At 42.7% G+C, this 22111-nt stretch overlaps 1 protein-coding gene across 3 annotated transcripts; it reads right to left on the bottom strand.

The window, feature by feature from the left end:
* Positions 1-809: 809 nt before the first annotated feature.
* Positions 810-21926, bottom strand: LOC117742363 (pecanex-like protein 3). Of its 3 annotated transcripts, none has more exons than XM_034549600.1 (36): positions 21671-21926; positions 20003-20486; positions 18687-18895; positions 18478-18583; positions 17841-17880; positions 17557-17652; positions 15519-17273; positions 14552-14681; positions 14095-14264; positions 13475-13532; positions 13226-13367; positions 12934-13091; positions 12610-12763; positions 12317-12349; positions 12015-12186; positions 11599-11709; positions 11379-11470; positions 11178-11287; positions 10761-10866; positions 10576-10668; positions 10319-10469; positions 9575-9719; positions 8937-9114; positions 8590-8698; positions 8359-8488; positions 8194-8252; positions 7888-8103; positions 6755-7008; positions 6215-6445; positions 5348-5451; positions 5113-5260; positions 4789-5019; positions 4360-4634; positions 4090-4259; positions 3476-3870; positions 810-2787 (listed from the first exon to the last, which is right to left on the bottom strand). In XM_034549600.1, exons 2-36 carry the CDS (start codon positions 20153-20155, stop codon positions 2635-2637), a joined length of 6837 nt encoding a protein of 2278 aa, XP_034405491.1. In that variant the 5' UTR covers positions 20156-20486; positions 21671-21926; the 3' UTR covers positions 810-2634. The 3 variants fall into 3 exon arrangements, with proteins under 3 accessions (XP_034405491.1, XP_034405494.1, XP_034405492.1); XM_034549603.1 differs by having other exon boundaries at positions 13256-13367; XM_034549601.1 differs by lacking the exon at positions 21671-21926 and adding an exon at positions 21158-21598.
* Between the last annotated feature and the right edge of the window lie 185 nt (positions 21927-22111).

Below are 22111 nucleotides of genomic sequence, written 5' to 3'. Positions count from 1 at the left end.
AAGACTCCCCCCCCCCCCCCCCCCCCCCAAAAAAAAATATTAAAATTATAAAGTGGGATGGTCTGATACATTTTGTGCAAAAGTATTTAAATCTTCACAAACTGCACATTTCAACTGGAATTATGCCTCTCCACTCAGCTCGCCCCTCTGGAGGGTAAACACATAGTGTCTTAAATGTAAAATAACCCCAAATCCAATAATAATAAAATATATTTGTATTTTAAATATATATTTATATAAGAAACATGCTGTACATAATTTAAGAGATTAAGAAATCCCTTTTTATTGACACGCAGATCTGTTCAATAACTTGTGCTTTCCACACTCCCGGTAAAGAAAAAGCAGCCTCCTGTTGCCTTGGAAACGAGAAGACGGAGGAGACGAGAAGAAAGTAGCACTCTTCAGAAAGTCTACGTTCCTGAGTCAAGGGAGTTCCTCGCATGTTGAGAGGGAAGCGGACGCACTTTTCATCTGTTGCAGCTTCTTCACAGCCGAGACTGAAATATCAGCTGCTAAAAATATTTGTTGTTTTTTTTAAAAAGAAAAGAAAATTATAAAAACCTTTACACTATGTGTCCCTTGTCCAGATGTTGTAAGGAGCTGAAAGTGAGAAAATATCACTGCAAAGACAAAGTGATCCAACACATATGTGGATTTAAAAGCATGCAGCACATATTGTAACTCATCAACACGCTGTAGAGGGGGGCATCTTGTCATGTGACCCAGCCAGTACTCAAATTGCCTTATTATTGTGACACTTATTTTAATATCCCCCACTATGTTTCCTCATTTTGAACAAAAAGTCTTCCTGCAGAAGAAGTCAATTTATTTCAAATTATAGACCCTGAGAACGCTGGCCTCCTTTCAAGTTTCCTAGAGGGGAACATCGCTTCCAATAGATCATTTGGTGAGAAAACGATTAACGGTATGGCACAACGTTATTTCAGAATCATTCAAGCACTGCAGACAACATGTGGGGGCCACATCACCGGATGTGGGGAAACATTTGTGGCCGAATTTGGACGAACAAAGAGTGCAGGAGAGGGAAAGAAACCAACGTAGTCATTTCTCAGGAATTCTTCCAGTTACACTGTATTACAAAAAAGAGGAAAAAAAAAAGAGACAGCCATTGGTGAGATGATACAAATGTGATGACACCAAACTAACTGAGGGAGGGGTGGGGTGCAGTTGACAGAAGGCATATTTCCAATTCGATACATCACACCATATTGACGAACGCAGTTAAAGATATCTGTAAGACAATATTAATCAAATAAATATTCCACCTTTGCTTTCAGTATTTATTAAACTTTGTTTTATTTCCAACTAAAACGCTGGATTAGACTGTTGTAGAAACAGCAGTAGTAGTGGGTATATTAGTAGTAGCAGGAGATGCAGAAGCAGTAGTATAGTAACAGGAGGGCCATACTGCAGGCAAAGAAAACAGCTCCCAGCAGCCCGGGTCCCTTATACTGAGAAAGTCATGAGCTGAGTGGATGTGATCAGAGGGCATCATTGATATGTCATCCAAAGAAAATAAACTTGGTGCACCTTAAACACAGAGGAACTCGTGATTCTTCAAGTAAAGTATTAAAATAGAGGACATTCCACTCACCAAAAAAAAAAAAGGCTTGAAGTTTCTAACACTCCTAGTTTGTAGGTTTGTGATCAACACAATTTCCAAAGATTGAAATCGCCCTCCGCTTGATCCTGATCAATGTGCATCAGCTCTGTCCAACGTCCCCCCACTCCTCGTGTTGCTAGTCAGATTCAGGACTCGTATCCAGGCCTAAATAGAATGGAAACTAGCGGTTAAAGCACCACATTTGGGCTGGGACGGAAAGGAGTTTTTTTACCCCTGAAACGTTCTCCAAGACAGAACTGTTGAGTATTGATGTTGTCAGGCACCTCTGTGGGAAATAGACCAGAAGACAGGGATGACATTTTGGTGGGGTGTGTTTTTTGTTCAATATGTATAATGTGCAGGGACGTAGAACAAGCGGAGGCGTCAGAAGTTGTGTACTGTTAAATATTGTTTGACACGCAACTGTAGATCCGGTGAGGATGGGAAAACAAAACAAGGCGTATCATGGTTTCCACATATCCTTCTTTTGCACAAACAGCAGTAATGTTTTTTTTTTGTTGTTTTTCTGCTGCAGATGTCAAGTAACAGAAAGTCAGAAGAGATTATCTATTCTCCAGTATAGAAACATAATCAATCCTCCAGCAAAACATCCCTTTTAATTGCACTGGCCTTTGACTACTGTTACAACCAAAAGGTTTTCCATAGAGACACCGAGTGCCTTGGTCTGATAACAAAGTTAAGAATGAGTTCACCATCAGGAGCAACTACGAAAGCTGACTTTGGAATCAACAGGTTGGCTGAAATCATTTCACGATCCGACGTGCATCAGTTCAGCATGCTATCCGATGTTTAACTCCTGTGGCTAGAAACGAGCATATAACCAAATGCCTCCAGTACTGTAGTGGGCCGTTGAGTAAGTCAAAGGAGGGTTGAAGGAATGAGTCCAGAAGGAGGAATGATTCTGGTCTGGGTGGGCGGGCCGGGACGGTACAGATTCTACTGCGGTGTGCTTTCACAAAGCATGTCACTCTGGGTTTTCCAGTGCAGACTCAGCGCAGGTGCGCAAGTAAAGGCAGCTCTGTGGATTCCTCTCGGGGGGCGGGGGGGTCCCCTACAGTCAGCAGGGTTGGATCCATCATCTGAGCAGCTCCCAGAGGATCTTGTGTTAGACTGATCTCTTGTAGCAGTGCAGGAGGAGTAGGCTGCAAAACATTTATTTTTTAAAGTTCATCCAAGAAAATCAGCACTTCCACTAAAAAGAAACACGACGGACAAAAAACATGAAAACATTGGAGATAAATATAAACCCCACACAATATGTCTCCGCTGACCAGACAGGGAATGAAAAGCCCACCTAAGTTTGTATAAAAGATAAGAGTGCAAACGAAGCAAATCAAATGTAATTTGATCAAACTTCCCGATTGTGCTCTACGATAATTTTTAAACTATTTAAATCACAGCGTAAATAAAATTATACACCTATTAAGCTCTCTTGCACTTTGAATCATGAGTCTGTTGATTGCTGCAAATAAAGCATGCAATATTAATTCAATAGGTATGATATTCATACTGCTGGTTACAGTCCTAGTCTATATTTAAAAGTATTCCAAATTGAGCCTTTTCTAAGTAAATCTGAAATAATTGCTTGATAGCAGAGCCGGATAGTTATGGGGCGTTGGTTGGAGCTGGCCGATGCAACACTAGGATTGGCCAGTCTGTGTTCAAGGTACAGGACTTAGCGAAGGGTCAACTCTGTTAATAACAGATGACAAGAGGCTGCAACTAAAGAATACTTTCATTTCTGATTAATCTACCAATTACTTTCTCAGTTCTATGGGCTGGAAAAGTAAAGTTCTGAGTGAACAGTTAACAAACCAGCAGCCTTCTCACCTGTGTGCGTACGGTCTGTACTGTTCCTCCTTCCACCTCCACTGCAGTTGGTCCGTTAAAGCCCTTTCTGCCTGAAAAACTCCACTTACTAAAGTGGCTCTCGTAGTGCAGTCCGCTGCCAGCCCGCTGGCCTGCTCTGTGACCCGAGTTCTCAAGGAAGCTTGCTGGGCAGAAGCGCTCCGAGCCTGGCAGAGAAGGAGGAGCCACAGAGCTGCTGAAGGAGAGCTGGGAGCTGGAGAGCTGCTGGCCGAAGAGCCCCTGGATGGAGGATGTTCGCTGCAGGGTCGTCAGCAGTCCTGCCTCCATTCTGCCCTCTGATTGGCTGAGCAGAGCTAATGGAAGAGGTTGGGGGTGATGAGGCCAGCTCTGGGTTGGACCTACAGGGTTGTCTGTACCTAAAATGCAAGAGAGCAATTTCATTTAATAAACTTGACTATTAAAAATTCTAAACAATGATTATTAAGCTTGTAATCAAGCCATGCAAAGGCAAGGCATGAATTACTTCTAATAAATGTACATACAACTTATTGACCAGAATCAAGCATTGTGGAATGTTAAGACATAAAAGTTAAACAACAAAAGGGAACAGTTTAGTGGTTGGTTTCAGGTCTTACCCATGAAGGGCTGGACTGTGGTAATGTGTGGCTGTGGGAGGCTGGAGGCGGGTGTACTCTGGGTGGTGTGAACGGCAGGGTTGGTGGAGATGGAGGTGGAGCCGCCTCCACAGTCTGAGTCCTCAATGTTTCCTCCGCTGTTACAGCCAGCACCACAACCTTTCTGTAACCTGCAGAGAGACGTACATTAGATTGTCGATGTTCACACTAGCATCGCTGTACCGGTACGACTTGCGTGTACATTCATTACATGAAGTTTAGACCATGTACCTGTCCCAGCTACTGATGAGCCAGCTGTAAATGTTGTGTGGGCTCACAGGTCCTCCCCACACAGACCGGAGCTGGTTGTGCCCCCCAGCGTATGAGGTGGTGAGGGGGGACACGTAGATGGGGTAGCCAATGGGCTGGTCACATGACGAGTTAATCATATTCCTTAGGGCCTGTTTGGCATTTTGAATGCTGCCCCGCTCTGGGTTACGGTTGCGCAGGAAAACCAGCTCCTGTTGTTGCCCCGCCCACAGCCCACGCACACACTCTCTGTTCACCTGTAGGGGGCAGCAGAAACAAGTCAGTGGAGTGCAGAGACGGATGGGATAAATATTAACAAATTAACCCTTATTTTGTCACAGGTGGGAAAAGTATCCTGTAGCTAATGCAACCGAATTTCACAGAAAATTATGAATAAGTATGAGCTGTGACCTTGATGACTCTGAAGCTGAGGAACCTCTTGTTAAGCATGATGATCTTGTACTCATCGCTGCCGTCATCCATGATGTGGCGCAATGCCAGCAGTGAAGGCATGTTTGCTAGAATAGCGCTGCGCCACACGGGGTCACCCTCATGAGATATCAACATCTTCTCCTCATTGGCAGTGATGGCGTCATACAGAACCATAGGATCCTCATACTCATCTGGAGATGTGAAGTGGTCCTGAGGAAATGCACAATACAGAGTCGGTCTCAGTTCAGGGACCAAACTGTCATTATTCTACCCTCAGGCCTAGCCGTCTTTTTCTCCTTTTACCTGATGCAATTTGAGGGACATCCGCACGCCTGGTGCCACAACTCGGTTCAGCAGGTCCATATCTGCAAACACCCATTCATCCCTGGGAGACGTGATCCGAAAGTCTCCCTTGAAGAGTGCATGGAGGCCGTAGAGAAACGGCTCCAAGCTGTCAAACAGATAAACAACAACTCTTGCATTTCGGGTAGTGACAGGTGGTATTAGCCACAGTGAGAGACGGATAGTATGGCCTTACCTTGCAGACATGCTGTGAGAGGCCGTTCCCAGAGCTCGTCTGCCCAGGATACAGAGCCCAAAACAGAGGTTGACGAGTGGAGAATCTCTTTCACAAGTCACCGGCTACAACACAATTGATAAGTTAAGATAAATGATCAAATATTGTACATTTTGTTCGGCAAATAATAACCAGCTTTTATCAGGATTCTTTTCAATTTGAAATGTTTCGTCTGATCACAAGTTAAAATTTTAGATCAATATAAGTTGTTATGTCTTTGTTTTCAAATATTTCATTTTGCACAAAATGGAGATAAAAGAAAACTAAAGACTAAGCATGAAAATGTATGGTACTAACTGTCATATTAGTTATCTGTTGGGGGGGGGCGTAAAAAGTTAGTAAAGTTTCATCACCTGAAAAATGTAGAACCCCATACCGTCTCTCCAAATATTTCTCTAAAACTCTGTTTTTACATTTACATACTTCTGTTTTCAAACTACAATTCAAACTCATTTCTTGATTTGCAGCGCAATATTTGTGTGGGCAGGTTACATGGGGTTGCAGCTCAGGCAAGGATTATAATATTGATAGCTAGTGGAGGGAAAAAAGTAAAAAGACAAAACAACCTGGGATCTAATTTATAAAACAATGTGTAGTAACCATACTTAAAGTTTCTGTGCGAGCAAAAGAAAAAATAATAATCTGCGTTACCAATATCTCCCTGTCTCCAAATGTCTCAATGGGTCAGAGTTTCGGTACAGGTGCCTACAGTCTCCTGCATTAGAAGTGGAGTACGCCTCTTTCATGCCCCTTTTGTGCTTACACAACGGTTCTAAATAAGACCCCTGGGCTATGTTGGATTCTAGAGTAAATGATGTAGAGTCTGACCGTTTGACGCCGGCTGTTGCAATACTGAATCCAGTCCAGGTAAACCATACAGAATGAGGAGGCGGTAATGCCAGAGGCCCTATGGTCATAGTCCTCATCGATGTTCAGGTTGAAGGTGGGGTCACTGTCGACGTAGTTGGATCCGAGACAAGGCCGGAGAGCCTCCTGAATCGTCTCATTAGTCAGCCACTCATCCATTTTAGAAGATCGACTCACATAGTAGATGATGCTCTGTTTGAAGGAATGAACACAATATTCAATCTTTTCACATTGAGGCTACCAGCTACAATTCCAGTTATAATTCCAATACATTAGTCTGACTGCATGAAAGGCTGGTATTGGATCTTTTTAATTGTTCAGTCCTACGGTGATTGGTCAAACCCTGGCCTGATTTCAATCAGGCAACAGTATATGTAAAAGCAATGTGCACAGGAAAATATTACAGCAATGGGATGAACAAATATCTACAGACAAGGTGTAGACATACTAAAATGTCAAGTGAGCAAGAAGCGTGAAATAAGAAAACAAAGAATTATTTACCTTGACATAATATGTGATGAGGATCTTACGGAGGTCGAATACTTGCAACATCGAGGCTGCATTGTTGTCGCTGATACTGTAGCCCTCTAGTACGTACTTGGTGGCGGCCACCTCCCAAGCCAGCCAGCGCTGTCCAAAGGCCGCATTGAATGACAGCATGTGGGGAAGGTGACCAGGTTCACAGCAGCAGCAGCCCTCGTCCTCCTCAACCCCTTCTGTGATGGCCTCGACCTCCCTCTGCTGACAGTAGGTACCTGGACAGACGTGAAGCAGATGAGGATTAGCTGAAACCCTCCCGAATGGTCTCGTTTACCATGCTTTGAGAGTGTGACTCATTCATATTTATACAACCATTGTGTTAATGGTTACTTTATTTACTACTAGAGCAGTGTAAAAATACTCAGTAACAGGTAAAAGTCCTGCATCAAAAATATGACTTGCAGCTGGTAATGCTGGACCTAATTTAACTATTTTACATAGTTAATAATGATATACTACTTATTCAAATCATAGTTTATTAGTAGATTCCTAATTTTCTTTAAAAATCTGAATCTGGAAAGTAGCCTAACTAGTAACTAATATTGTCAAATAAAGGTAGTAAAGTTAGAACAATATTTCCCTTAGATATATTGGACTGGAAGTTTAAAGTTATATGAAACAGACAAAAAAATCATAGGTAAGTGCAGCCTTAATGTAATAAAGTCATTAGGCAAAGTCAATTTACATATAACATGAATTAAAATAATTCTAAATACAAAACTACAAGAATAAACATCCTCTGTGGGTTCATACAATTCCAAATGACACATTTTAAGATAGCTCAGGTTCTATAATTTTCAGCCATAAAAGGCAGCTCTATTGTCAAGTGATGTCTTTAGAGAGTGATGTAGGATAATAATATACTATTATAAATCAAATTGGACTACATTTTAAAGCAATAGTTCAAAATGCACAGTATATTGACCATGTTGCCACTTTTTATAGAAATACTATTGACCAGAGCTCCATAAGCACATGCTATTTATGAGAGCACTTGACAGAATGATATGTTCAAACAGCACGTAAACAACTCAAACTGAGCTCATTCTAAAAGCCTCAAACATTGTCAGCCCCCATCATCCCTTACTGCTGACCTCTGAACTCGAGACCCCTCAGCTGGAAGGTGACCAGGCCGTTGCCAATCTCGACGATGTGCACCAGAGCGTTGAGGTAGTCTGAGGCGAGGATGAAGCAGTCGCCTGTGGTGTAGTTGCCCCAGCGGCCAAGCAGCAGGTCTCCACACAGGCTGTGTTGCAGAGATCGGGTCAAGTGCTCGTAGAAAATAGAGTTCAGATTGTTGTCATCGGCACCTTGGAGGAAAGACAATTACTATAGCAACAGAATAAAAACAAATGAGTGAAATAGAGATGATGATGACAATAGTGAGTGTTATGCCATACCTGGGTTGCGGTCTAACTGGGTGGCAAGTCTGGTGTTGGAATGATCGACACGCTTTGTGCTGCAAACATGACAAACAAGCATTAGAAATGAATGCAAACGCTTCATATTTAAACTTAATAAAATGTCAATGCACATTTGCACAGTTTGTTTTCTTCCAAACATACTTGTAGTCTCTCTCCCAGAATTTGACAGGTCTGGTGTAGGAAGTGACAAACACGGCACTACCAAGGACAGGATTGAGAGGAGTAGAAAAGATTGCAGAAAAGATGGCCTGAACAAAAAGCACAGCAGAGTCTGAAGTACCATGAGTTAAGGCCATCTCTATTGTATTACATTGTATTATTCAGGACACAACATAATTCAATCGAAATCAAATCAAAGAAGCTGAAGGATACGGGGAACAGCAAAGGGTTGAGCGAAGGCATGGAAGGCAGAGCCCCAGGTGATCTGCCAGGGGGCAATGTAAGTCAACACAAAGCGCAGCTTGTACAGCAGGTCCCACATCTGAGGATTCAAAGGACAAATACATTTAAAAAAAAAACACTGACAACTGTATTCACAACGCCATACAGACACTTTGTGGTATTTCAACCAGAGAGGACAGTGAAATGGTGTTATGTGATTTTTTTACATTAAGATGTCCAGCGTGCAAAATAATCTGCGACTACAATCGAATAAAATGTTATTATCTAATAATATCGGTGCTGAAAATTCTGCGATGACAGGGTGTACTCATCCTTACCTTGCTGAAGAGGATGGACATGAAGTAGTAGTCGATTAGGAAGGTCTCCGAGAAGTGTGGATAGTCAAACTGGAAGAAGAGTGTGGTGAAGCAAAGTGTGACGTACTGCTGCGACGGAGCACAGAAAGACGAACGCAGCAACTTCATGCCTGCTACTGAGATGAACAGAGCTCGGCTGCTGTGGGGGTCAAGAAACAGACGGACAGAGAAAGGAAATCAGTGACACAGACGGAAGTAGGGAATTATATGAGATCAACAAACACAGATTTAAGTGGTTGCCTGAATGTGCTAAAGTTTAAAGCTTCTACAAGAAACTTTCTAATCGTATAGTCTGCCCTGCTCAGTCCTGGTTCTCCCATGCCTCTCATGTATTCACCTTTACATAGACTACTATCAGACTGTCTGGTCTGTATAGTATAGTCTGGTCTAAGATGAAGAGGGGAAAAAAGGGGAAACTAACAAGAGAATATATTTTATGCATCTTGTGCTACTGAGCACAACCTGCAGGAAGTAATACACCTGGGGGTGGTTCAGCGTGTCTATTAATTGTATATGCTACGGATCCAACACACAGCTCATATTCCAAGGGAGTGGAGCTGGAGAACAGTATAATGTCTGGAGAATAAAGAAAGGCTTACTAGATATCCAGATCTTTGTGGTTCTGGCCAACAGTTCGAGCTTCTGTCGTTAGGGAGTTAAGCACCACAGCCGGATAGATGAAATATTTCTCCACACACTGAAGCCACGCGTACAGCTTCTCAAACCACATCAACTGAGCAGCATCTGGGGCAAACAAAAAGCAAAACGAGCTTGCACACAAATCCATGGTCCAAACATTAGCTGTTCCCCTGTGCACGGCTGTGAAATAAATCTGTCAGTAAATTATTTAAACTGCAAAATGTTTTAACGAGATGTTTACACACTGGCTTATATGGCCGTACTATTTCTGACATCTCTAGCATTTCAAATACTTGATTTTGTTTATTTTACATTAAATAAACAAAATCTTTATTGTAGGTATTTCAATTATAATTCAGCCACTTAAGCACTATCAATGTTGTTTATTGTTGAGAAGTATATATGTGATATTTAAAATATACAGCTGATTCATTGTTTAACAAATAATTACAGTTTGGGGCTGTTGCACTTTTGGAAGGTCCCCTAAAGATATTTGAGGTGAGGTTTCTTTCTAAAGAGCACTTCAACTAGATATCTTCATGCTTTTCATTTACTCCATGCAGCATTTTCCAGTGCCAACACTTATGTTCCAGTTGTTTATATACTGTAGGTATTGGTAGGTTTTCTTCTTGTACTTTTACAATACCTCCGCATGCTTCTTTCTAAGTATGTGAAAGTAGATATAAGAGCAATCAGACACTCACCTCGGACCTCAAACTGACTGTACTCTCGAGAGCGGAGCACAGGGTGAGCCAGGCAGAACCATGGCAGCTGCTTGCGGAGTTGAGGCAGGAGATAGTGTGTAATGAAGCCTACAACTCCGGCCAGGATGTACAAGACGAAGCTAAGAGCAGGCTGTGAATTCAAAAGGAAAGTTAGCAGGAGAAATCTGTGCATATTTATTTGAGTAAATTGAGAAATATGTTGTAATAAGAGGGTCATAAACCCTGCTCCAACTAACTTGAAGAGCGATGAAAACTGTGCTGGCACTGATGGCGAAGGTAATCACAGCCATAAGGGGACACATGACGAGGTCTGAATGAAGAATCTCTTTCTGCAAAGGGGCAGTGAGAAGGCACATGACTGTAAAAAGACTTGACAACGTGAAATAAAAGTGAAACTGTGGTAGTGAGCAGTGATCTTTACCACAGAGTTGCGCAGCTTCTCAGGAAGGGGGTCCTTGATCTCCACAGGGGGTTCTTCGGGCGTTCGGTTCTCCAACTCTGGGAATAATTTAGACCTAACCAGTGACCTGATACGAGAGGTAAAAACATTAAAAAAGGAACTGTGGGAAATAAAAAAAATCTAAAAGGGATAAGTTTACACAGGCTGCGTAGCGAATGCAGCTTGCAGCAGACACAATTTAAGTGTGTGGGTCACGAGTGTTTTGGCAGATACACGTGAAACTACTGAAAACTCTGCTCCGGTGTAGACAAGCCATGAGACAATGCTTCAGGTACAAATAAAATCTATTAAAACAAACACAGGTTTGAGACTTAATATAAGACTCCTAATGAGACCTTTTCGGCCTTAATTGACAGTCTGAAAAACAAAATAACTGACCACAGGATGGTAGGGTCACTGCTTTGGCGGCTGAGGTGGTAGCATAAGGCCAGGAGTAGGCCACAAAACACAGAGAACAGTACTGGCACATGGGCATCCCCCCAAGGTGCCTATTGTGAAGCAATAAAACATGAAATTAGGGATTGTCCACATCTATTGCTACTCAGAAACAAGAAAAAAAAAGGATGCGTCTGTTCTTACGTTGATCGCACCGAGGCAAAATCCATACAGCAGAGCAGCCACCAACACGCTGCGTATGAGGCTGAACAGAGAGGAGAGGGGGCTGGTTGTGGCTGAGGAAAGAGACACAGAGAGAAGATCAGAACAAAACTCAAGACATCGGATCTGGTCTTAAGATGCTCTAACGTTTCTCTCTCTCTCTCTTCTACACATCATCCCGTCTGTGTTGACATGTTCTTACCAGTTCCACCGAAAATGTGCATGTCAATCTGCTCCAGCAGACACATCACAAAAGTGTTGACCTGAGGTAGCAACCCAAACAGGAAAATGACCGGGAAACACAAGGCAAACACTGGACACAAAAGGAGAAGAAAAAGGTTAAAAAGCTAAAAGAAAAAGTGAAGCTGGTGGAAATACACACAAAAGAACTTAATCTATCAACTTTGTGAAACTAACATTTTCTGTCTGCCGTATGCATGGGATGTCTCTGTGGTTTTACACTTTGTGGAAAGTTTTAGCAGTGATATAATCAACATTTATTTCTATTCATGGCTATTCTTGTGGTAAAATACCACTCCATTATCAAATAGACATTATCAAAGTGTGGTGACCTCGACACTAAGTACAATACAAATGTAAAAATGTATAAAAACTAACCAATGAGCATATCCCTGACACAGAGCAGGAAATGTGCAGAGAAGAAGGTGACACCATAGAGTGAGAAGGGTTGCAGGCTGCCAGAGCGCCCAGATAGGTCAAAGATCCAGATCATCACACAGCACAAGCAGAAGTAGACTGGTCGACTGTACACAATGATCCAGTTATGGCCCTGTTGAATACCAGACAACAGACGCATCACGATTACACACAACAACAACAACAACCACCACCACCACAAGGGTTTAAGTTTGTGCTTTAAGTATGTTGGTCGCATGTAAAAAGGTGAAACCAGGACTCACATGCATGGGAGAAGCTGCATCTGGTTGTACACTCTGAAATAAAGAGGCAGGGATATTAAGCTTCATACGTTTCACAGATGCATTAAAGAAAAAGAAAGAGTGAAAGGTTGAGACATCACACACATGATACGTTGTATCATGCATTGTATTGTACACAGCATTAAAAAAACACATATATATATATATATATATATATATATATATATATATATATATATATATATATATATATATATATATATATATATATATATATATATATATCAAATAAATAATAAGATGAGATAAGGTACCTTCAGTAAAGAGTACTGGCAGCTGGCAATGACCAGGCAGAACTGGAAAACCCAGATGTCCCTGAAAAAGTCCTGGAGCAGCAGTAGGAACCCCAGGAAGGCCACCAAACAGGCCAGAACCACAGCAAACACGTTCTCTCCCACACGGCGGTTCCTGGTAACAGCAGAAAAATCAATATTTAATACTATTATAATACTATAATCAGTATTTGGTCAAGTTAACTACTGATTAAAATAAGCTTAAGAGTTGCTTAGTAATCAAGAATAAAAAGGGCCCAAACAGCATATCGTCTCTCTGCTCTCCCCCATAACGTTTGGGCGCACCTGTCCAATAAAGCCAGAAGAGCCAGTCGATCATATCGAACTCTCAGCCACTTTCCAGGCACCACCCAGAAGCGATAGTACTGTTTGGGTTTGGCTTTCTCCTCAATCATCAGAGTGTTTTCCTGGGACTCTTGTAGAGACTCGTGATCCAGATCAAACTAAAGATGAAGGAAGAAATGTGTGATTAATTCAGAAGAAGAGACAACAAGGAGAACCTGTGATAGTTTCCTTTCAGGGAGCGAATCCTGACTAATTTACAGAGGAATAATTTGCACCATCAAACATTGCTAACCTCAGGCATTTCCAGAGGCACCCTGCGCACCTGCATGCCCTGTAAAACCACAGGTCTTGGCTGCAGCATGGACAGGACTGGTGCCCCTTCCTGGACCTCGGTGGAGGTGAAGCTTGAGGACTGGGATTGTCTCTCCCTTTCTCTGCAAGTGTGAAATATTACAGCAATAATTGAAGTTTTTAGTCATGACTTTCTTATAGCAAATGAACGCTGATAATCTTGGCAAAAAGGAAAACAACTATAACTTACTGAACTGGGTCCTCATAACCACCTCCAGTAGGTCCAAATGTGTAGGACCTTTTCACTCCTGTTTAACAACAGACAGAAAAGGAATACTTTGAACAGGGAATAACCTGCACACATCGGTCCCCCCCACACACTTTTTCAACTTTACTTAATTGTATTAACTCCACACATAATAAAACAACCTACAAAAGATAAGAGGAGGAATTGATGGCGTATAGAAAACCAAAAAGTTTAAACCATTTTTTTTTTTTTTTTTAGATAGATCTGGCATAACCTTTAGGTAGATCTGGCATGACCTGTGCAGTTAGTGAGCATATTTCTATGAATTCTGTTTACTTTTCTGTGCTTTGGGACTGTTTTTGGTGCAATCTCTAACTCCCGCCCTTGAAAATGGAAACGTTACTCTTCTATCCCTGGTAAAATATTAATCATTTTTATCATTGCACGTACACCAACAACCGTCACAGAGAAAAAATAGTTTGACTTTTGTAGTTTCCTGCTGTAGCGTTATACTTAAAAAGAACAGACATGAGGGTGGTATCAATCTTTAAACTTGCAACATAAAAAACAAATAAACACATTCCCCAAAATGTTTAACTATTCCTGTTAAGCTAATGACTCACCACCCTCGTCATAGAAATAGTGCACTGCCCCCTCTGATGTGTCGTCGAAGGTGGAGGCCTCATGGATGCCACTGCGGGGCAGTAGAAGTGAGGAGGCGAACTGTAAGGCTGAGGGAAGTGTGCGGGTCCGTGAATGAGAGGAGGTCCGAGCCCGCTGGAGGTCCTGAAGGCTACAGGAACAAAAACACAAGTTGAATAACAATGTCTAACATTTGCCTGAACATGTATTTGTAGCAATGCCTAAACTCTATCAGCCTTGCTGAGGTTGGCATGTCCCCTCTGTGGAAGTTTTAATTAATATCTTATTATTCATTACTCCAAAACTTGCTGAGAATATACATTTTATGGCAAATCCCCAAAAACTATTTCCCCTAAATTGAATTAAGATGACTAATTCTTACTTCCTGACTGTAAACTTCTCAATAGCTTTGACTACTGCAGAAGTTAATTGACTAACCTGGGAGGGGAGCCCATAGTGGATGGGGGAGGTGTAGGGTTGCTCCCAGCATTGTGTCTCCTGCGGATGGCCTGGGTCCTCTTAACAGTGCTTACTGAGTCGTGTTTGCCGCCATCCTCTGGAGCCATGGCTTGAGAGGGGTTATCAGTTACATCAATGCAACGGTTTAAATTACAGTGTACGGGGTACAAACTAACATCTAACAATTGGCCATTTCTGGATTTTTACTTTTGCAATGGTAACATTTGCATTTACAAAGTAGCTATGCAAAGCAGACATTGACAAGTATCCTGAATGCCTCATTGAAGAGACATTGTGCAATTGTATGCATTAAACTGAATAAAGCTCAACTAGTAATCAAATTATTTTCCTCTACATTCATCCAGGCATGGCAACCCCCTACTGAGTCCATGTCCAAGAATATGGCTTAATGACCCATTCATTGTAATAGTCAGCTGTAGTGTAAAAGAACAAGCTATATTTCCTCAAGTAATTAGAGGTACATTTTCTAAGTGGTTCAGTTAGTGCTGCATGATTTGTTAAGTGTTTACACTGTTGAAATGGAGTTATCGCAACATGCAAACAAAGGCCCCTCTAAGCTCTAGATGACAGCTGTACCCACAAAATGACCACCAACTTCAAGCTCACGTGTGTATGGTCAACCTATTTTGGCTATTAATAGTATGGCAAGAGACTGCTAAAATAAGGGAAATACATTATTTATCAAATTTGTAGATAACATTAATTATCAGATAATATTCTATTATGGTAAATAAATAATTTATAGTCAACAATATTGGCCGCTTTAAAAAGGGCACACTCCCTCGAAGGCGCTTTAAGCGGCAATAGACAAGCAATAGGCTTCTTCTGAATGGGCAAACACTCTGAACAGCCATGACGTGAACAGGCACTGCACAAGTAGAACTAAAACAGTGTGGACAGTGATTATAAGGGTACACCAGCTCACCTCCTCCCACAGCTCCCTCTTCAACCAGCTCATCTGCCCTCCAGCCCATTTGGTTGCCAGTCCAAGAGCCTCCAAGAGAATCCAGCCGATGATGATGATGATGAGTTCCAGGGAAGCCGTCAGTGTGGATGGTGCGGGCTTCCAGGTCAGACTTGGAGATGGTGAGAGTGCGTGGTGCAGGGGTGGAAGTGGAGGGCATTGTAAGCCGAGTAGAGGGCAAAGCCGCTGTGTTGCTCTGGCCTCCACCTGCTTCATCCATACTTAGCACTCTAGCATGAGTCTTGGCACTAGCAGTGCTAGAGGAGCGCTGAGCAGCACGAGAATGTGAGGGACCAGCAGTTTCAGGTAAATCCCCTTCCCTTGGAGTGGGCAGTTGAGCAGCGGCGGGGAGTGGAGATGTAATGCCAGTGTTAGTGAGGTCCGGGGAGTAGCAGGAGGTAGAGGAACTTGAGTCATCATCATCATCGTCGTCATCATCTGAACTGTATCGGCGCTGAGAGCCAAGACTAGAACCGGCACTCATGTCACTGCCATCGTCATCGTCGCTGGAATCCTCAAACAAACTTTCACTGTAGGCCTTGGCGCCCAGTCGGCTGCGCACTGGGATGTAATCTCTGTGTTGTCTATGATTGTGGTGACGCCTGTAAGAGCCACAGTCAAAACTACTGCTTCCTGCTCCAGCTCGCCGTCGTGGAGCTTTCCTTCGGCCTGGCCTGTGCCCCACACTACTGCCGCTGGCCCGCAGCAGCTTTAAGTCTTTAGGGCGCACAACCTGCTGGGCTTGCAGGGCAGGCAGGTCAGACAGTAAAAAGGGGGTCGAGGATATGGGCAAAGCAGGCTCAGAACACACGAGACCCAGGGCCAGCCCTGAGGGCACTGAATTGGCTTGCCGAGGTGGGGGTAGAGGTGGAGCTGAGATATTTCTGTCTAAATCACAAACCTCTGAGCGACCACTACTTGAAGGGGACGAGTTCTGGAGAGGACGGGGCTGTGCAATATCACAGGGTACAGGGGATAGATCCTCTCCTTCAACAAGTGTCCTGTCTAGCCCCTGGCTGAGGGAGAAGTCTTTGGAAGGGGAGCGCAGTAGCACACTGTCCGACAGGTTGTCAGTATCACTGCCACCCTCACCTCCTGGATCCTCTGAGGGCTTCGGCATGTTAGAACCTATTGCTGGTGCTGAGGCAGACACCTGTCCATCTACAGGCCGTGGCTGGCTGAATGAAGGACTTTCCAGCTGAGTAGAATCAGTTTTTTCACTTCGGTAACTGCTAACTGTGCTTAGAGTCTCACGGTCTGTGGTGGCTCCACCTGCACTGAAACAGCTGTCCGTGGACCCGGCAGCTAGTGCTACCCCACTGCGGCTGCCTGGGTGCTCAGTCCCAGGTGCAAACGCCACAGGGTCAAGGCCCAAACCCAGTAGATTTTCACTTAGCTCCTCACTTAAGCTACTCTTTATAAGGGGGCTAAGGGGAGTATCCCCCAGGCTCTCAGATTCAGCAGAGGGGCCCAGGGGAGAATAAGCCCCCAACCCATTGTCCTCAGGACTCTGTTGAGACAGTTGTTCTGGTAACTCCTCCAATTCCTGCAACTGTTCCTTCTCGCCTCCATCTTCTTGACTGGAGGGTGAAGGGGGGATTGACAAGCAGACTCCAGGTTCTCCAAATCCAGCTGACATTCCAGATACTCCCATAAGACCTGGGAAGTCTCCTCCCAGCGCAGCAGCAATGCAGGAGTGAATCACACTGGGAGCCCCTGTACAGTAAAAAAGGTAAATATAAGTTTCAAATGCTGAAAGATTAGATGCAAATGCACTTTGGAAAGCTTTAACACATACTCAGAGCGTCTATTCTATTATTCTAAATGTGGATGCATACACTATAATACAGTTTAAGAGCCATGTCTATCCTGGAATGTCCCAGTATTGGTATTCTCATAGCCTGGTCTCCTGAGTGTGGCTCGTTTCCATGCTGGCAGGATTAGACGTGTTCAGTGTGTATGATGCTTATTTATGGTCACAGAATAGTAGCTGACTTACGAATGGTGTCCTGGGACCTCTGGCGTAGGATCTCCCGGTGGGCTGATGTAACAATCACATTATTGCGTCCTTGTTCCCGCATTAGCTCTTTGATATCTGAGGTAAAAGGTAAGAGGTCACTCAAAAATAGTGCATATTTAACAAGAGACTAAACTCACATCGATCTGGTTCCTAAATTGAATAGTGTAAAGATAGTAAGACTGAAGATTATACATTGCGTATATACCACTGTTTAAAATATAAAACTGGCCATTCTGGTTCGCAGTATGAAAACATAGAATTACCGTTAGTGCCTCCTGTATCCTCCAGTTGGGGCAAGAACTCCTGAACAAGAACAATAAGAAATTAAGAACACTGAGTGCTGGTGTTGGTCATTATTGTCATACCCTGCCTTTAAAAATGATAAAATACCCTCATTTATTAGTACAGACGCTTTAATAATGACAGTGTTATAATAAGAGCCATATTACTGAGTATTAACTTCTATGTGTGAGCTTCCACTCATATGCACGATACAAATACAAGTGCTCTTATATTCCACGTTCTGTCATCTGTTCTTCCTTTACTTTCCCTGATGCTTCAGGTTGTTGCTGTTGTATTGTTTAAGTATTGGTGTAATACTTAAGGCGGGTATTGTAACTATATATATATATTTTTTTTTTTGTTGGTATCATGACAACAATAATGTGTGCATCTAAATAGTTAACTCATATTAATATGCATCAACAATCAAAGACAAAATTGGATATAATGAAAACCTTTTCCCAGCAGATTGGCAGCGCAACTCCCTAAATTACTATTTGAGGCATATATGCATGTGGGACATTAAACATCACATATTTTCGAACAAATATAATTGTAGAACTGATGGAGGGAAAAGAATGACGACGGCATACAACTAGAAAATATGGTAATCCTCACCGACACATGGTTCAATCCAAACAGAGAGTGCTGGGAGCTACAGCGCACCGGAGGTGTTGAGTTGACCTTCCGAAACACAGTCATCTCTACACCAACATGACTATCCCTGTGAAGAAGTCACACATAAGGAAACGTAAAAGGCATCAGCATGTTACAGCATTGAGACTTCATGACTGTTATCCCAAATCTGTCAGAAAGCATCTTCTTACCTGTGCTGATTCCCATCATGGACACCTGAACCTTCATCTCCATCTTCTGTCTTTGGGGCTTCGGCTGTGAGTGAGGCATGCTTCTTCTCTACAATCTCCCCAAGGTCAAACATAGTATGAAGCCGGTAGTTCACCACCTTAATGGCTGTGAAAAAGACTGCCACCACAGCAGAGTACACGCCAGCAACCACCAAGCTAGGAGGGAGAGCCTGAGAGGGAGTGAAGAAGACAGAAACTGAGACCAAATACAAAAATGAGACAATGCAGTTCACTTTAAGGAGTGCCAGGAATTTTTCAATAATGGACGGCAAACTGTAAAATCACAGAAAAGACACAGTTCTATGTAATAATAATAATCCATTTAATTTATATAGTGATTTTCAAGATACTCAAAGACACTTTACATTATACACCGTAGACACAGCTACGGGGAGCAATGCAGGGTTAAGTGTCTTGCTCAAGGACACATCGACTAGGGCGGGGATTGAACTGCCAACCCCTTGATTGAAAGACGGGCATGCTAACCACTGACCCATAGTCGCCCCACATGTAATAATGAAAGACAATTCCCACTAAGAAGCTTATAGACAACTGTACTATCAAATTACCAGAGGGAAGAAATTAGACATTAACTACATCTAGAACATTCAAACGTTAAAACTATTCATTTAAAAAGGTTATCTTACATTTTTCTGTTTTTAAATTAGTTAAGAATGAATTAATTCTGTTCTTATTTATGATTTGACCATTCCTATCCACATATGTTCAGGGCGATTTGAATCAAATCCAGTTTTCCCAAATTGTATAAAAACACAAATACTGACCTATGAAGCAAATGTTGACCTAACTCACTTACTGCTGTTTTGCATGAACACTGTTTAACCATTACAACGGATGTTTAAAATTTACATTTTGATGCATTCCCTTTCACTTTGAATGACTGCAGAATTGTTTTGAACCTGTCCGGTTGTCTGACTACTTGTGTTGTTGCCCTACTGAACTTCTAGGTCCTGCTACCACCCAGATCTCATCATGAAGTTGGGGGCTGAATATTAACACAGTGTAAGAGCTGTGATAATATTCAGCCCTGATGGTAATAAAAACAATATCAAAACGATTAAAATTACCTTTTAATGTCACCTCATTATGCAAATGTTACAGTATTGGAACAGGTCTAAATGTGGATTGTTTGTGTAGTCTCTCATACCGTTTGCATTGTTAGATAACTAAATTAGGTAAAAATGGTTGCCTGAATTTAGTGGCTACTTCAGTTTTTGGATAAACTTGAAATCAACCTGCTGTGAAAACATTCTTACCATGTACAGCAGAAAGGGGAAGGCCAGGAGAAATATCCAAAGATAGAGGTGGAAGCAGTTGGAGAATGTGCTCTGATGTGGGTCCACATACCAGCCTCCCGTGAGTGAAGCCCACACACCCTGCCGCAATATCTGAAGAGCTTGGGAACCCATCTCCACCTTCAAGTTCAACTAAGAGCTGAAATGCTTCCTCCGAGGCTGTAGCTCAAAGAACTGTGCAGCAGTTCAAGCCACAGTATCGTAAGTCTACGATGGCACTTCCATTGGGGATGGCAGGTTAACCAAGACTGTTTCATCAAGGACAACAGTTTGTGTCTTGGATATGTCGACTTCAGTTGAGGTCAAGAGTCCTTGCATATTCTTGTGCCAGTATGTGCTCTCTCCCTGCACCGAGGTTGCCACTCTCAAGCCTAATCCTTGTTGGGTAATCAGGAGAGTGACTTTTTGGCACAGTAACCCACTGAATGTAAGAAAAAACGTTCATCTGAAAGAAAGATCACAGATGGTTTGTTTCTCATATGTAGCCTACATTTTAAACATTGCATATGTCGGGGGACAAAATTAATGCTCTGCAATAACCCATTCATTAAATAACACAGTAAATCACAAAATACGTTTAAATGTAGTAGAAATCTGTCAGCTGCCCAAGTGCACATATCAGTTGTTGAGATAATGTTTGTTTTACTTTTGAGTAACATCCCTTTCTTAACTTCCACATGATTATCAATAAACTATATAGTTTCCTCTTGATATCCAGCTGATCTTGAATTCATTTAGCAAAAGATCACAAGATAAATGGGACTATATTTGTCAACTCTGAAAACGTGGAGATTTATCATTCAACACTACCTTTAAATCACAGGGATAGAGTTGAGCCATTTTTTAACTGATGACTAAAAGCACAGGAGAGAAAGACTTATAACGACACTGAGACACGCTAACGTTACAGCTATAAAATCTAATGAGTGTTGGGTGTGTCAGTAGATCTGATCTTTTAATCAAAATGACACAACATTAGTTGTCATACTCATCATATTAAAACAGGATGACAAAGATTTGTTTTATTCTCATGTCCACGCCAATGCTCTACCAGCTAGATCAAGTTTCCTGATTGACATTAGCAAGCTAGCAGACAACTTAGCCTAGCTTACGAACCTCTCCATGCACGTATTATCGGCAAAATACGACCTGCTCGACACCCAACGCCTCCAGTCACCTCTTTGGATACAAACACACACACAGCTGACAGCAGCAGTGCACCGACTGTGACAGCAGACCGACTGACAGACGAGAAACACCAGACTGTTTGGCGCTAGCTAGTTGCCGGGTAATGCTAGGCCGGATATAGCAGCACTTCGCCCAGGGTGATGTCCCTGTTAGCCGGGTGACGTTCAACGTAACCGACACAAACAAGTTAGCGAGACCGTTGGTCGCTGGCTGAGCGTTAGTCGCTCGTCACTAGCTAACAGTAGCTACATACTACTCGACAGCGTTGATTGTGCTCACAGGGAAATGTGTTTTTTCTACAATGATGGCTCGCAGCAACGCTTCAATTAGCATTAGTGGTCCAGCCTGCCTCATATCCTCCTTCCGCATCCAGTCCGTGCAAAATATCAGAGCTCTCCTTCTCGGGAAGCTAACGAGCGAGTCCAAAAACTCGTAGCTTACTTTTTGTTGGCGTTGGCTAACTTATCGTCGCAGTCTGAAAGCCCCGCGTCGTCTTTGGCGTGAAGGTGGACAGACGTGCAGCGGGAGTGGAGATCTTCTCTCATGATGGATGTCGGCCGTTTCTTGGCATTAAACGGTGCCTATGTTCAAATGTTTCAAGAAGCTAGCTAACTGGGTAGCTAGGGCTAGCTAACAACTAGTTGACACACACGCACAGACGTACGCGTTCACGCATGCACGCACGCACGCACGCACAAAGAGCGATCAAGTGAGAGAGAGAGAAAGAGAGATGCCCATGGCTCTGATTGGCCGTATGCCCTGACGTCATGGGGATGATATTATGCTTTTTTTCCTCCCTCAAATTGTCATAATCATATTGTCATTTTGTTGATATATGCTTAATTTATATTTTCATAGAAATGATACTTAAATAACACCAGA

This window comes from Cyclopterus lumpus, chromosome 14, assembly GCF_009769545.1.
Source record: "Cyclopterus lumpus isolate fCycLum1 chromosome 14, fCycLum1.pri, whole genome shotgun sequence".
In the NCBI taxonomy this organism is placed as follows: Eukaryota; Metazoa; Chordata; class Actinopteri; order Perciformes; family Cyclopteridae; genus Cyclopterus; species Cyclopterus lumpus.
Note: the sequence above shows the minus strand (reverse complement) of the source record. Positions and strands in the feature narration are given on the sequence as shown.